General features: G+C 37.6%; 3 protein-coding genes across 3 annotated transcripts in view; 2 read left to right on the top strand and 1 right to left on the bottom strand.

Moving 5' to 3' along the window:
* Positions 1–522: 522 nt before the first annotated feature.
* LOC148100710 (apoptosis-associated speck-like protein containing a CARD) lies at positions 523–4,112 on the top strand. Its single transcript, XM_087848008.1, has 2 exons — positions 523–552; positions 3,212–4,112. The coding sequence occupies exons 1-2, from the start codon at positions 523–525 to the stop codon at positions 3,500–3,502; spliced, it is 321 nt and encodes a 106-aa protein (XP_087704134.1). The 3' UTR covers positions 3,503–4,112.
* LOC118456133 (apoptosis-associated speck-like protein containing a CARD) lies at positions 3,805–8,414 on the top strand. The gene is made up of 3 exons (XM_087848002.1): positions 3,805–3,823; positions 5,254–5,519; positions 8,199–8,414. Exons 1-3 carry the CDS (start codon positions 3,805–3,807, stop codon positions 8,412–8,414), a joined length of 501 nt encoding a protein of 166 aa, XP_087704128.1.
* Positions 8,415–13,474: 5,060 nt separating this feature from the next.
* LOC118455003 (uncharacterized) overlaps positions 13,475–15,493 on the bottom strand; it is a 56,471-nt gene continuing 54,452 nt past the window's right edge. Inside the window, exons 16-17 of the mRNA XM_087847995.1 lie at positions 14,972–15,015; positions 13,475–14,495 (exon numbers count right to left, since the gene is read on the bottom strand). Coding sequence (XP_087704121.1) covers positions 14,226–14,495; positions 14,972–15,015 — 314 coding nt within the window. The 3' untranslated portion in view covers positions 13,475–14,225. The remainder of the gene's footprint in view (positions 14,496–14,971; positions 15,016–15,493) is intronic.

The raw sequence follows: 15,493 nt of genomic DNA, 5'->3' as shown, positions 1-15,493 counted from the left end.
TGAAATATTTTGGGTGCAGTGTATTTTTTACATACAGGTATAACAGAATAGCTTTAGTGTTGTTGTTTATTTAAACTTGAGTATGAACAAAATGCAGCAATATATGAAAAAAACTGTTTTATTGATTAAAAAACAAACTATATCGGATTCATATCGGTATCGGCAGATATCCAAATTTATGATATCGGTATCGGACATAAAAAAGTGGTATCGTGCCATCTCTAATACATACAGTCAGCTGTTAGTGGTATTATAACAAAGAATGACAGCAAATCAGCCACAAAGTGATGGGCCACGTAAAATCACAGAGGTCTCCAACTTTCTGCAGAGTCAGTCGCTACAAACTTCACGTGGCCTTCAGATTAGCTCAACAACAGTGCATAGAGCGTTTCAGAGAATGGGTTCCCATGGCAACCAGCTGCTTGAATACTCTGTTTTATTCAGATGAAAGACCTTGAAATTGAACTTTCATATTTAACTCTAATGTCAAGTATCCATATTTTGATTTTTCTTGAATTCCAGATGACCATCCAGAGTCTGGTCAAGCTGAAGGTAAGATATCACACAAAAGGAGCATTTAGACGAACCTTTTATTCAGATTATAAATGAATGATTTTCTTCTTCTTCTTTTGTTTTTTTTTAACCCTTTAAAACTGGTCGGAGCAGCACGCTCCGTTTTGCGCAACTATTTTTAAATCCCGGTAGCTCTGCAACCACGTGAGCTAGCGCAATAATTTTTTTTGCATATGAAACTGGAGGAGTTGTACTTACATCTTATGCCATCAGCTTGTCCTCGGTCACAGTTTCCTTCCACATATAGCTTTGCAAAAACTGCATAAAAAGCGCTTGCAGCAACAAAAGAATAATATTCCAGAAACACGCTTTGTCGATCCGATCAGCTGTTTGTAACACTTCCTACGTTGGAATAGACGTCAGCTCGAACTATCGCATGTCTGCCATAACCTGCCTGAAACCGGAAGTGACGTCATTTTCACGGAAATGTAGTTTTTTACCATCAGGGCCTCATGAGCCTATACTGGTGTTTTTAAAAGTTATGTTTGACTTTATGACTTTCTGTGTCGTTTCTGGGATGCTTAGGACTCATATTGCACTGCTGGAAATAGTTTATTTTGATGCATATGCTGCTTTTTTACAAATTTGCATTATAATATTTATTTTCGTTTTTCCTGCAGTATATACAAATTGGTGTATTTCAAAAATAAAACTACGAAGACACTCAAAATAAATTTCCTGTGGTGGGAAACTATTTTGTGCAACTTTTTTGTATTTACAGTTTTGAGGGATAAGCCTCTTAAATTTCTCTAACTAGAAATATATGTTAAAAAAACAAAAATGATTTTCAATTTTTTTTGTAGTTCATTGCACTGCAATTTATGTAATTACTATGCACTTAATGCAGACATATTATTAAAATTTAGGCTGTAATGGTTGTATTGATGTATAGCAACTTGAAATGCTCCCAAAAATGTCTCTACAAGTGTTTCATATTTTGTTGACATGTGCTTTGTTGTGTTCCTACACCCTCACATATGTTTAAATAGCATTAATTAGATTATATTAGCTGAAAGAGAAGCACGAGGATCAAAGTTTGAAACCTTCAGCCTACCATCAAATCTAAGACCAGTGAGCCTTATAAGGCCCCATAGATTACCATGAGATTACCATGAGATTACCATGAGATTACCATCCTCTGATGAATAATAATCGAACAGGACCGCCTACCATGTGTTTCTCTTCAGGTTTAAATCGTTTGGGTGTTTGGAGGCTCGCAGTGACGAAATAACTCGACCAAAATGCGATAAAGCAAAAGTAACGAGCCGGTTTAGAAAATGTAAGAAGTAGAAAGTACAGATATTTGTTTATAAATGTAGTAAAAGTAAAAAGTAGTCAGATAAAATAAGACTCGGGTAAAATACATTTGTATTTGTACTTCGTTACTTCTCACACTGTTAAAAAAAATCCTAGTAAATATTATATTATTAAATATATATAAATATATATAATATATAATAATATAATATAATATAATATAATATTAGTAATTATAATATTACTAGAAAAACAGTAATATTCCGGCAGCTGGGGCGCCAAAATAATACCATAAAATAACTTTCTCATAAAAATACGGTTATTTTAAGTTATGACAATACAGTTTATTGCCCTAATTTTACATGGGATTTTGTCTTTTCCAAGTGCTTTTAAACATTAAATTAGGAACATGTTAATGTGATTAAACAATGAAATTACCTATAAACAAGGTCAATGAATATGGCAATATGAATAATAATACTTAAATGCACAGAAATATACAGTTAACAGATGGTTTAAATAAAAATGGATTGCATGCCCTGGGACAGACTGACAGAGGCGAGGCTGCCGTATCGCACCATCAGCCCCTCTGGCCATCACCAGTAGGCGGTAGGTGAAGAGCCTTGACCAAGGACACAACGACCGAGAGTGTCCGAGCCGGGGCTCGAACCGGTAAGCTTATAATTACAAGGCGAACTGCCAACTCTTGAGCCACGATCGCCCTAAATAGCAATAATAATAATTATTATTTGATGTAAAAAAAAGTTTATGAGAATCATTTTATATATTTTTCCATAGCTTTACATTTGAATTTAACAGTTCAATCTTTCAAATAACGGACAGATATTTGTATAAATCATGATACATTTGTGAATGTATTTTAACAATCTAAATATGCATATGTACAGACAGATACATTTAAAAAACAAGAAAATTATGTTTTATTACATTACAGTGATTTTGCGTTAATTTACATTTGAAATGTGGAATCACAGTCTATTTATGTAAATTTAATGATATTCTAAGAACAGAACAAAACTGTAAAATACTTTTATATTAGGATTTTTTTTACAGTGCACCTTTGTGCTCGAGGCCTTGAAACTGCCAAGCAGATGCACTCTCATGCAGCTCCTCATTTCCTGATAATAAAAGAGAAGACTGCAACATTAACTAGATACAATAATCTTTAAATGTCTGGATGAAAAAAAGGAAAGATATCATTTATGTTCTTTTTAAATAGTCGACCAAAAGGAACGAATGTGTTTTTAACATTTAATGAATTTTAATTATGAAATAAGTGTAAATTTTTTAAAGCATTTTGTTATGAAAGCGGAGAATAAAGTGAATAAAAACTTCAGATGATAAACAACCGTAAACTTTTATTTCATTTCTTTCATTTCTTTCTCCAGGAGAGGACTTTGTGGATAAACACAGAGTCCACCTGATCAAGAGAGTGAGCAACATCGCACCCATTTTGGATGAGCTCCTAGACAAAGAAGTTATCGACCATGAACAATATGACAAAATTAGAGCTCTGCCTACCTCTCGGGACAGGATGAGGGAGCTCTACAGTGGTCCCCTGCAAGCTAGTGCAGCCTGCAAAAAGATCTTCTATGACAGCCTTTTGGAAAATGAGAAACCTCTCGTTAAAGAGCTCAGTGAAAAGGATTAAATGTGTTGAAAAAACAGTTTTTAGACCAAATATACATCTACCAATATCTACCAGAACATAACATTATTACATTAAAAAGGTATAGATGCCTTTTCTTTGTGGGGGTTTTATTTTACACTTACATTTTTGTAAAAACTGTTCTCCTATATGTTGCATTTGCTCCTCAGTGGCTCCTTTAATTGATCCATTTTACAGGAAAAACTATGGATATTTGAAAGTTTGATATTAAAAAATGTAAATGTTATATATGTTAAAAATGAATCAGCGATGTCATCAGCCATGTTTTTATCCAATCACGTTCTATGTTACTCGTTCCCAGGCGTGAGAGCGGGTTGAAATTGATAAATGTAAGGTGATGGTGAATGCTAGGGTCAGGGAATAAAAAGGGGAGTGCTTCAATTAAGAATCCTGAGCGTTTCATAAGGACGCAGAGGGGTACCTTTCGCATTACTATGAATCATCTGGGGCCGTGAAGTTGTGAATGAGTTTTATCCATAAATCATCCAAAGCCTCATTAATCTGTTTTTCAATGTCATCATCTTATTGTAACTTGAAACATAGTGACAAAGATTTACTGTCCTTAAAAAAATAAACCAAAATTCAACTCTCACGTTTTTCTTGTTCATTTTGATGATTAATTCAAACGTTTTATAATTTAATCTTTGAAATAAAATCTTCATTTTTATCAAATGATTTATTCAAATAATAATGCAGTGTACATTATGGAGGGACGGGGGAGGCAGAAAATCAGAATTCATTCAAAAATATAGTTGTAAAACACTGGGAACAATTTCTGCACAAGATTTTCAATTATGTTTTGCATTTGTTGTCCACATGTGCGGACATCACATTTTGGGTTGTCTAGACCACACTACGAAATTTTGCTCTACAAGGGCCTGATATCCACTTACGGGGACATTATCCTGCCACTGTTCTATCGAAAGTTAAAACGAATGTGCTCATATGTGAATATCAGGCCATTGTAGAGCACAATTAGGTAAAAAGATCATTCTTTGTTTTCACATTCATCACGTCCCCATCAAGCGTTCGGGTCTTAGAAAGTCACAGGACTTTTTTCATGTGGCTAAACAAATATGTAAACACTTTCAACTCCTTAATCAACTTAATCTGTGAAGATTTGAGCATCAAACTTCACCCAAAGTACCTAAAAAATGAAACTCTGAATGAATCACTCTTTGGCACAACATATGGTCTGAAATCATCTGCTTCTAGACTGCAGAGAAAACGTGAAAAGTGCGCGCGTAATGTAAAAAAGAGGAAGTAGAAGGGAAAAGCCGGCTGCAGGTCTCAGACTTTACCGCGGAGGAGGCGCTTCGGTGGTTCTGGAGATCCTGAAACAAATCGACAGCAGCGCAGAGGTAAGAATCTGCGATTAGTTTCATATTTTAAACCCGGCACAAACCGCTGCGGTAGCTCGGTGTCAGGGTTTGAAGACTGAGTGTTAGATTATTGTATCGTACGGAGCGAAACCTAACGGCTGATCGCCTAATAATGAGCAGCTACTGGAAGGACCGCTGACGTATCCGCACATCTGTACAACAAATAAAGTTTAAAACGGAAGCAAAAATGTTGACTGGCGACCTGTCCAGGGTGTACCCCGCCTCTCACCCTATGACAGCTGGGATAGGCTCCAGCGCCCCCCGCGACCCTGAAAAGGATAAGCGGAAGCGAAGGAATGGATGGATGGATGGAAACAACTTTTATTGTATTTCTTTCCCTTTTTTCTCCAGGAGAGGACTTTGTGGACAAACACAGATCCCAGCTGATCCAGAGAGTGAGCAACATCGCACCTATTTTGGATGAGCTCCTAGACAAGAAGGTTATCGACCAAGAACAATATGACAAAATTAGAGCTCTGCCTACCTCTCAGGACAAGATGAGGGAGCTCTACAGTGGTCCCCTGAAAGCCAGTGCAGCCTGCAAAAAGATCTTCTATGAAAGCCTTTTGGCAAATGAGATATTTCTCATTGAAGACCTTTCAAAGGAAAGGAGTCCCGCAAGGGACAATGGAGAAAAAAATAATAAAGCTCAAGTTTTGCAAGATCTAAAAAAAAGTCTAGCAAAACTTTTGGAAGATTTTTTTCAAGATCTCTTAGATGTTTTGAAAGCTCTCTCAAATGGTCTGTTAAAACTTTTCACAAATCTTTTGCAAAATCTCGCAAAAGTTTTTGAAAGTCTTGCAGCGTACGTTGTTTTCCCAGCTGTAGTGGGCTTTGACCTCCGGTTAGCTTTGAGATTGCAGGCAACAGTTTGAGATTGTAGGTAACAGACGTCTCCAAAAATATCCATAGTGTTTCCATTTTACAGGAAACACTATGGATATTTGACATTTTTATATTAAAAATGTAGATGTGTATCAGTTAAAAGTGAATCAGTGATGTCATCAGCCATGTTTTTATCCATTAATTATCCAAACTTTAATAAATGTGTTTTAAAGTTTCATCATCTTTTTGTAATTTGAAACATAATGCAAAAAATGTATTGTCCTTAAAAATAAACCAAAATCAAACTTTTTTTTTCTTGTTCTAAAAATTTGTTTTGGTGATTAAGTAAAGGTGTTTTATTATTTTACCTTTGAAGTAAGATCTTGGTTTTGATCAAAATATTTATTGAATTAATAATGCATTATGTACATTATGGTGTAACGGTGAGGTAGAAGATCAGAATATTTATTCAGAAATAAATATAGTGACATAAATCAAAAGTAATCTACATAACTTCACCCAAAGTGGCTAAAATGAAATACTGATGATTCAGAATCATAACATGATGTCACTGGCCTTAATTACTGATTCATTGATGTGTGCAGCTGATTTGAATTTGTTAAATACTGTTAGGTGACTATATCTATATTCAAACAATACATATTTTTTAATTTGCATTTTTAAAATGTAACAACCCTCAGGACTCTCCTCTGGCATCAAGTAAAATATCAGATTTTAAATTCTAGTGTATTGAGTATTGCACTGTGCCTGTTTGCAGTAAAATGTGTGTGAATGATGAGCTGATAATACACCTACCTGAGCTTCCCAAAACAAGATAGCTGTTTTCTAGTTTTTCTTTTTTTTAAAAAAAACCTTTTCTTGAACCTTTGAACCTGTTTTCAAGCTTTTCTAGAAGAAAAGTCTTTTATTATATCAGTGCAAGAAATATGATGACCACTCAGTGTCTCCTGTGTGTAAGACTGCTTTCTTCCATTTGCGCAACATCTCTAAAATTAGAAATATCCTGTCTCAGAGAGACGCTGAAAAACTAGTTCATGCATTTATTACTTCCAGGCTGGACTACTGCAATTCATTATTATCAGGATGTCCTAAAAACTCCCTGAAAAGCCTTCAGTTAATCCAAAATGCTGCAGCAAGAGTACTGACAGGGACTAGAAAGAGAGAGCAGATTTCTCCTGTTTTGGCTTCCCTTCAGTGGCTTCCTGTTAAATCCAGAATTGAATTCAAAATCCTGCTCCTCACATACAAGGTCTTAAATTGTTCTGTCACCATGTAACCGTGTTCTGTTTAAATAGATTTTCCCTGAGAAAGTTACTCTTTAGTGCCCCCTTCTGGCATGACCTGGTGTAACATGCGCAAATCTGTCTCTGTTCTATGATGTCATCAGAAAGTACATGCTATTGTTTGGGGAAAAGACTTCTCCTGTTCTCTGCTGTAGTGGAAATTGTCTCCCTTAAGATGGTCTTTAAGGGCATTGTCGGTATGTAATTCTGTTCTATCCTTACTAATGAACAAATCTACTTGAAGAACTGTGATTGCAGTGTTTACTTAATAGAAATGTTTGTAAAGAGAGGATTTGCTAACGCTTTTGGCTAGACAAGTCATTTGTACTGTTATTGTGTATTTGTCCTCATCTATGATTTCTAAGAGCATTTCAATTTATTTCTCAGTTTTACCCTACTTCAACTGGCCTAAGTAAAGGGAGTGAAGTCAAACCCTCTTGTCTGCGTGGTCATTTTGAAGAGGAGTTTAGTCTGAATGTCGACTCTAGCAAGGCGTTAGAGGCAGAGGACATTACATAAATAATCAGGCCCCATCTTATCTTAATGACCTTGTAGTACCATATCACCCTATTAGAGCACTTCGCTCTCGCTCTGCAGGCCTACTTGTTGTTCCTAGAGTATTTAAAAGTAGAATGGGAGGGAGAGCCTTCAGTTTTCAGGCCCCTCTTCTGTGGAACCAGCTTCCAGTTTGGATTCGGGAGACAGACACTATCTCTACTTTCAGGATTAGGCTTCAAACTTTCCTTTTTGCTAAAGCATATAGTTAGGGCTGGACCAGGTGACCCCGAATCCTCCCTTAGTTATGCTGCAATAGACGTAGGCTGCCGGGGGATTCCCATGATGCATTGGGTTTTTCCTTTCCAGTCACCTTTCTCACTCACTGTATTAACAGACCTCTCTGCATTGAATCATATCTGTTATTAATCTCTGTCTCTCTTCCACAGCATGTCTTTATCCTGTCTTCCTTCTCTCACCCCAACCAATCACAGCAGATGGCCCCGCCCCTCCCTGAGCCTGGTTCTGTCGGAGGTTTCTTCCTGTTAAAAGGGAGTTTTTCCTTCCCACTGTCTTCCATGTCGCTGCATGGAAGGCAGAGGATCAGCCCTCCGCTTTTGCCTAGCAGCCTGGGATGGGGCACAGAGGTGGCTGCATCGCAAATCAATATAGGGGGAAGCGTGGCTGCTGGACATTATTGTCCTGGAGCAATTTTCAGAGGGGCTCCTGGAAGGAACAGCAGATTTGGCCAGATGTCACCGGCCAGCGAATTTGGAGGTGGCAGTGGCTCTGGCTGAGGACCACCAGGCAGCTAGAGGTCCTGGTGGGAAAGTCAGCCAGTCCCTGCCCCAAGGAGGAGGCTTCTCGGCCTTGTCCCAGCCACACTAACAATTGCAGAACACCAGCTGCGATCTAATACCCAGCCCACTGGGGGCTGCACAGGCTTTGGGGCAGGAGTTCCGTGTTACCTGGGCTTCAATGATCTACCCTGGTCTGGGAGAAATGTACAGCATTCCAATGAGAGGGAATACACCAGGCTATGGCTGGTGACCAGGGTCTGCATGTAGAATTTTCGTGCTGCTGGATTAAAATTGAGTTGATGGAGTCGACGCTGGATCAGCCAGAGCTGAACGCTCCAGAAAGGCTGGAGTTTAAATGAACGAACGAACCAGAAAACAAGGGTAAAAAGGAGTCTTTAATAGCAATTAAACCATATAAAAATTTTTACGTACAAGTAAAAATATAAGGACACATTTAGGAACAGTTTGAGTTTCTTCCTTAGACGAACAAAGTCCTCAGAGTCAGGAAACATCCAGTTCTGTGTAAATAAAGCCGTCCGATCCCGGTCTGACATTTCTGATGTTTGTAACGTTTCTTATTGACTGCTTCCATCATTTTAATGTACTTTTAGTCATTCATTTAACTATTCCTCATTCTTACTGTTATTTATGTGTTGATCTTTCTCATTTTGTGATATTTCAGTTTTACTGACTGATGCTGAAAATCAGGAGAATGTAGGAAAATAAAGACTGACCTGAACATCTCATCTCTTAAAAAATACAAAAGCACAGTAATCATCTTACTGAGTGATCTTCATTGTTTCATTGTTTTTAGGCCGCTTCATTCCAGCAAAAGTTTCAACGTGCGTATAAACATGAAAGACGTGTTTTTACAGATTTTAAAATTTTAAAAAATGAACGAGTTTTTGACGGTAAATAGTTAATAGACACAAATGTTGCTCCCTGATGTATCCGAAAAAATATTTAATTGATAAAGAACAATTGTATTTATGTGGCTATATTTAGTAGAAAGCCAATATAAAATGTTTAGTGACGTGCTTAAAAGGGAATTTAAAAAGAAACACAAAACAATGATTAAAGCAGGATATTAAAGATTAAAAAGTATAAAATTCTCCAGTTTATCTTCAAAGCAGTCGTTAAAACTTCTTCAAATGTGAGAAACATGGCAGTAATAGATCCAGGTCATGATGTTCCTCAGTAACTTCTAACCTTGGAAACTTTTCTCATTCAGGCTTCACTCCAAACCAGACTGAGCATCGACCACAAGAACAAAAGACAGAAGATAACAGAGTTCATATGGTGTTAATGTAAAATTATTCTGGAAGACTTTTCTTTATGTGGCACATTTATACTGTGAGGAGAGACGGCATCCATCCCACTTTGGATGGAGCAGCTCTCATTTCTAGAAATATGGACAAATTTATTAAACCCCTCAAAATATGACTATCCAGAGTTGGGACCAGGAAGCAGAGTTGCAGTCTTACACGCCTCTCTGCAGCTTCCCTCCTCCTGCTAGCCCCCCAAAAACCCATCTCCATAGAGACTGTGTCAGCTTCCAAAAAGACAAAAAAAAAAACTAAAAACCAGCAACAAACAACTTAAACATTTACAAAGAAAGAACAATACAGTATCCACATCTGAACCAAAGAGTAAAACAGTGAAATGTGGATTATTAAATATTAGGTCTCTCTCCTCCAAGTCTCTGTTAGTACATGACTTAATAATTGATCAACAAATTGATTTACTCTGCCTTACAGAAACCTGGTTGCAGCAGGATGATTATGTTAGTTTAAATGAATCAACACCCCCGAGTCATTCTAACTACCAGAAATCTCGAAGCACAGGTCGAGGGGGCGGTGTGGCAGCAATTTTTCACACCAGTCTATTAATTAATGAAAGACCAAGACAGACTGTTAATTCATTTGAAAGCCTGATGCTTAACATTGTCCACCCCAGCTGTGAAACTCAGACACCAGTCTTACTTGTTATCATCTATCGTCCACCTGGGCCTTACACAGAGTTTCTGTCTGATTTCTCAGACTTTATATCTAATTTAGTTCTGAGCTCAGATAAAATAATTATTGTGGGTGATTTTAACATCCATGTTGATGCTAAAAATGACAGCCTCAACATGGCATTTAATCTGTTGTTAGACTCAATTGGTTTCTCTCAAAATGTAAAAGAACCCACCCACCACTTTAATCACACTCTAGATCTTGTTTTAACATATGGCATAGAAACTGAACATTTAACAGTGTTTCCTGAAAACCCTCTCCTGTCTGATCATTTCTTGATAACATTTACATTTACAATAATTGATTACGCAGCAGTGGAGAGTGGACTTTATCAAAGTAGATGTCTTTCTGAAAGCGCTGTAACTAAGTTTAAGAATATAATCCAGCCACTGTTATCATCGTCAATGCCCTGTACCAACACAGAGCAGAGCAGCTATCTGAATGCTACCCCAACAGAGGTCGATTATCTTGTTAATAATTTCACCTCCTCACTACGTACGACTCTGGATACTGTAGCTCCAGTGAAAACTAAGGTCTCTAATCAGAAGTACCTGACCCCGTGGTATAATTCTCTAACACGTACCCTAAAGCAGATGACTCGTAATCTGGAGAGGAAATGGCGTGTCACAAATTTAGAGGATCATCATTTAGCCTGGAGAAATAGTTTGTTGCTTTATAAGAAAGCCCTCCGCAAAGCCAGAACAGCTTACTACTCATCACTGATTGAAGAAAATAAGAACAACCCCAGGTTTCTCTTCAGCACTGTAGCCAGGCTGACAAAAAGTCAGAGCTCTTTTGAGCCAACCATCCCTTTAACGTTAACTAGCGATGACTTCATGAACTTCTTCACAAATAAAATTTTTATCATTAGAGAAAAAATTACCAATAATCATCCCACAGATGTAATATTATCTACAGCTACTCTTAGTTCCATTGATGTTAAGTTAGACTCTTTTTTTCCAATCGATCTTTCTGAGTTAACTTCAATAATTACTTCCTCCAAACCATCAACGTGTCTTTTAGACCCAATTCCTACAAAACTGCTCAAAGAAGTCCTGCCATTGATTAATTCTTCGATCTTATATATGATCAACCTATCTCTAATAATCGGCTATGTACCACAGGCCTTCAAGGTGGCTGCAGTTAAACCTTTACTCAAAAAGCCATCTCTAGACCCAGCAGTCTTAGCTAATTATAGGCCAATCTCCAACCTTCCTTTCATATCAAAAATCCTTGAAAGAGTAGTTGTCAAACAGCTAACAGATCATCTGCAGAGGAATGGTTTATTTGAAGAGTTTCAGTCAGGTTTCAGAGTTCATCACAGCACAGAAAGAGCTTTAGTGAAGGTTACAAATGATCTTCTTATGGCCTCTGACAGTGGACTCATCTCTGTGCTTGTCCTTCTTGACCTTAGTGCAGCATTCGATACTGTTGACCATAATATCCTATTAGAGCGATTAGAACATGCTGTAGGTATTACAGGTATTGCACTGCAGTGGTTTGTATCATATCTATCTAATAGACTCCAATTTGTGCATGTAAATGGAGAGTCCTCTTCACACACTGAGGTTAATTATGGAGTTCCACAGGGTTCAGTGCTAGGACCAATTCTGTTTACATTATACATGCTTCCCCTAGGCAGCATCATTAGAAGACATAGCATACATTTTCACTGCTATGCAGATGACACCCAGCTCTATCTGTCCATGAAGCCAGATAACATATACCAATTAGTTAAACTGCAGGAATGTCTTAAAGACATAAAGACTTGGATGGCCACTAACTTTCTGCTTCTTAACTCAGATAAAACTGAGGTCATTGTACTCGGCGCTGAAAAGCTTAGAAATATGGTATCTAACCAGATTCTTACTCTGGATAGCATTACCTTGGCCCCCAGTAACACTGTGAGGAACCTTGGAGTCATTTTTGACCAGGATATGTCCTTCAACGCACATATTAAACAAATATGTAAGACTGCGTTCTTCCATTTGCGCAACATCTCTAAAATTAGAAATATCCTGTCTCAGAGTGACGCTGAAAAACTAGTTCATGCATTTATTACTTCCAGGCTGGACTACTGCAATTCATTATTATCAGGATGTCCAAAAAACTCACTGAAAAGCCTTCAGTTAATCCAAAAAGCTGCAGCAAGAGTACTGACAGGGACTAGAAAGAGAGAGCATATTTCTCCTGTTTTGGCTTCCCTTCATTGGCTTCCTGTTAAATCCAGAATTGAATTCAAAATCCTGCTCCTCACATACAAGGTCTTAAATAATCAGGCCCCATCTTATCTTAATGACCTTGTAGTACCATATCACCCTATTAGAGCACTTCGCTCCCGCTCTGCAGGCCTACTTGTTGTTCCTAGAGTATTTAAAAGTAGAATGGGAGGGAGAGCCTTCAGTTTTCAGGCCCCTCTTCTGTGGAACCAGCTTCCAGTTTGGATTCGGGAGACAGACACTATCTCTACTTTTAAGATTAGGCTTAAAACTTTCCTTTTTGCTAAAGCATATAGTTAGGGCTGGACCAGGTGACCCTGAATCCTCCCTTAGTTATGCTGCAATAGATGTAGGCTGCCGGGGGATTCCCATGATGCATTGAGTTTTTCCTTTCCAGTCACCTTTCTCACTCACTATGTGTTAACAGACCTCTCTGTATTGAACCGTATCTGTTATTAATCTCTGTCTCTCTTCCACAGCATGTCTTTATCCTGTCTTCCTTCTCTCACCCCAACCGGTCGCAGCAGATGGCCGCCCCTCCCTGAGCCTGGTTCTGCCGGAGGTTTCTTCCTGTTAAAAGGGAGTTTTTCCTTCCCACTGTCGCCAAAGTGCTTGCTCATAGGGGGTCATATGATTGTTGGGCTTTTCTCTGTATCTTTGATGCACCTTGAGGCGACATTTGTTGTGATTTGGCGCTATATAAATAAAATTGAATTGAATTGAATTGAATATGGATTTATCGTCTTCAACAAAATGAGAATCATAAAGCTGTTCATGATATTTTTGTATGTAATTATACATATAATGCTCATTTTCAGGTTAATATTTTTAATTTTGGATTGTACTCGAGTAGCTTTGTCTGAGTCACAGTTCAAAATCATCCTCATTTGTGTTATATTTGGTTTGGTTGTAGCTCCTCATCCTCTCTGAAACAAGCCTCTTTTTTCACTCCTCTCCCTTTAAGGCAACTTTGTTCTTATTGGCTGTTCCCCACAAACAGAAGGTTTGAGGGACAAGTGGGTGGAGCTTCTGTGATAAGGGCCAGAATTGGAGATCACCAATATTAGGATATCCCCCCTCAATGACATCACACATTACCGAAGTTAAAAAAACCACATAAACCTGAGTGTTTGTCTCACAGTGAGTATCTGTAAACATGATGATCTCATTATCGTAAAAGTGTATAAATGAAAGCAAAGAAAAGCACAACAAATTCAGTCTTTTTACAAACTGTGCTGCTAGAAACAAACAGAATGTGTTTCTATGAAAGAAGGAAATGAAATCACTGTCAGATCATTTCTACACGTTTAAACCTGAAATAATTCTGCAGAAAATAAAAACATAACAGAAAATTAAAAAGAGAAAGTTAAAATTAAATGAAAAGATTAAATATTAAAATAAAAAAATGCTTCAAAAATCTTGATCTCATCCTCATGTTTGCATCAACCTAAGAAAACACACACACACACACACACACACACACACACACACACACACACACACACACACACTACAGTAATTTTCAAATAGATGTTATTTCCTGTATTTTAACCTCAAATCTGCTCCTACATTATAAACTCTCCCTCATGTCAGAGTCAGTTGGACAGTCAGTCAGACTCTCTGCTACTTTCCATACTACAATCATGTAGTGCACTGAAAAGAAATTCAGAAGCTACAAATCTGCACCAGATCATTCCTGTTAATTTTCTTTAAAACCTTCGTGGTCACCTCCACAGACTTTTCTGTGTAGGTCTGCACCATCAGGTCCACCAGGTCACAGGTGCTGGCCTTCTCCAGTCGGTTCTTTGGGATGGGTTGGAGCTCCACCAAAACATCACGGTCCCGCAGGAACCACTTGAACTTTTCAAGCTCCTCCTTTTTCAGATCTTCCAACATTCCAAAAAGCTTCTCTCTGTCTGATTGGACTGTTAATGCCTGAGAACAAATGAGGAGATATGAGGAGATATAATTTGATATCAATCAGTTATCCAAAAAATAAAATTATGCATAACAACCATCCAATTCAATCACGAGGGGTTTTTATTCAGTTTTACATTCTGAATTATGTTTAACCTGCATTTTAATGACTTAAAGCTTTTGTGTGTAAAGTCAGGCGTTACTCACCTTTGGCATCTGTGCTGCAGCATCACTGTCCCACTGTAACTTTAGCTTTTTATGCTCTTCTTCTTCTTCTGGATCCTCATCATACCTCTTTCTGTTGGATTTGAACAATGCCTGGTAAAGTTAAAGCAAAGAAAGGAATATGATTAGATCAGTGATTAGTTAGTTAAGTGTAAGAACCATCACATTTAAACATTTTTTACACAGCATTTAAAATATTGCTTTTAAAAATTTAAATCTTATGAATGAAGCTGTGTTGTGTAAAGTCAGAATAAGTTTATCTTACTCACTTTCCTTCCCCGTGCAGGAGGATGTTTATCCACCGAGTGTTTCTCTGAGAAAGAAGAAAGATGAAACATAAATATTGATTGATTTGATTCATGAAGAGTTTTCCGATGGAGTGGAGTGTGTTTAATGTGCCAGGTTAAATAGGCTATGAAAACATCAGAATCAGACTAGCAGCAGATATCTAACATTAATGCACTCAGATAAAGTGACCAGGCCCCGCCCACTTTGGAGTCATTAGAACAGCCAAATAAGGACCTACAGTAGTCCAGTCTAGAAGGAATAAAATACATTAACTGTTTTTTCAGTATCACTCTGAGACAAAAAGTTTCTAATTTTATTCATAATCATCTGAATTTTTAATCTGGGGATTAAAGGATGAATCGTGGTCAGCAGGTTCCTCTGTCTTTGGCTGCATCCACACATGCAAGGATCATTATTGTAAACTTTGCATATCGTTTCTTAATGGTTTGTTTTATATCACCACCTTTTGTTATGGCAATGCTCTTTTAAAATGCATTTGATGC

This window comes from Neolamprologus brichardi, chromosome 11 (genome assembly GCF_056152115.1).
Source record: "Neolamprologus brichardi isolate AB-2024 chromosome 11, ASM5615211v1, whole genome shotgun sequence".
NCBI lineage: Eukaryota > Metazoa > Chordata > Actinopteri > Cichliformes > Cichlidae > Neolamprologus > Neolamprologus brichardi.
This window is presented reverse-complemented; position numbering and strand designations above follow the sequence as displayed.

Bases quoted from the DNA above. Each gene is read 5' to 3' on its own strand.
- LOC118456133 (XM_087848002.1), top strand. The intron at 5,520-8,198 runs GCAAGGGACAAT...AAATCAATATAG, and splicing joins TTTCAAAGGAAAGGAGTCCC to GGGGAAGCGTGGCTGCTGGA.
- LOC148100710 (XM_087848008.1), top strand. From the start codon at position 523: ATGACCATCCAGAGTCTGGTCAAGCTGAAG. The intron at 553-3,211 runs GTAAGATATCAC...CCGTAAACTTTT, and splicing joins AGAGTCTGGTCAAGCTGAAG to ATTTCATTTCTTTCATTTCT.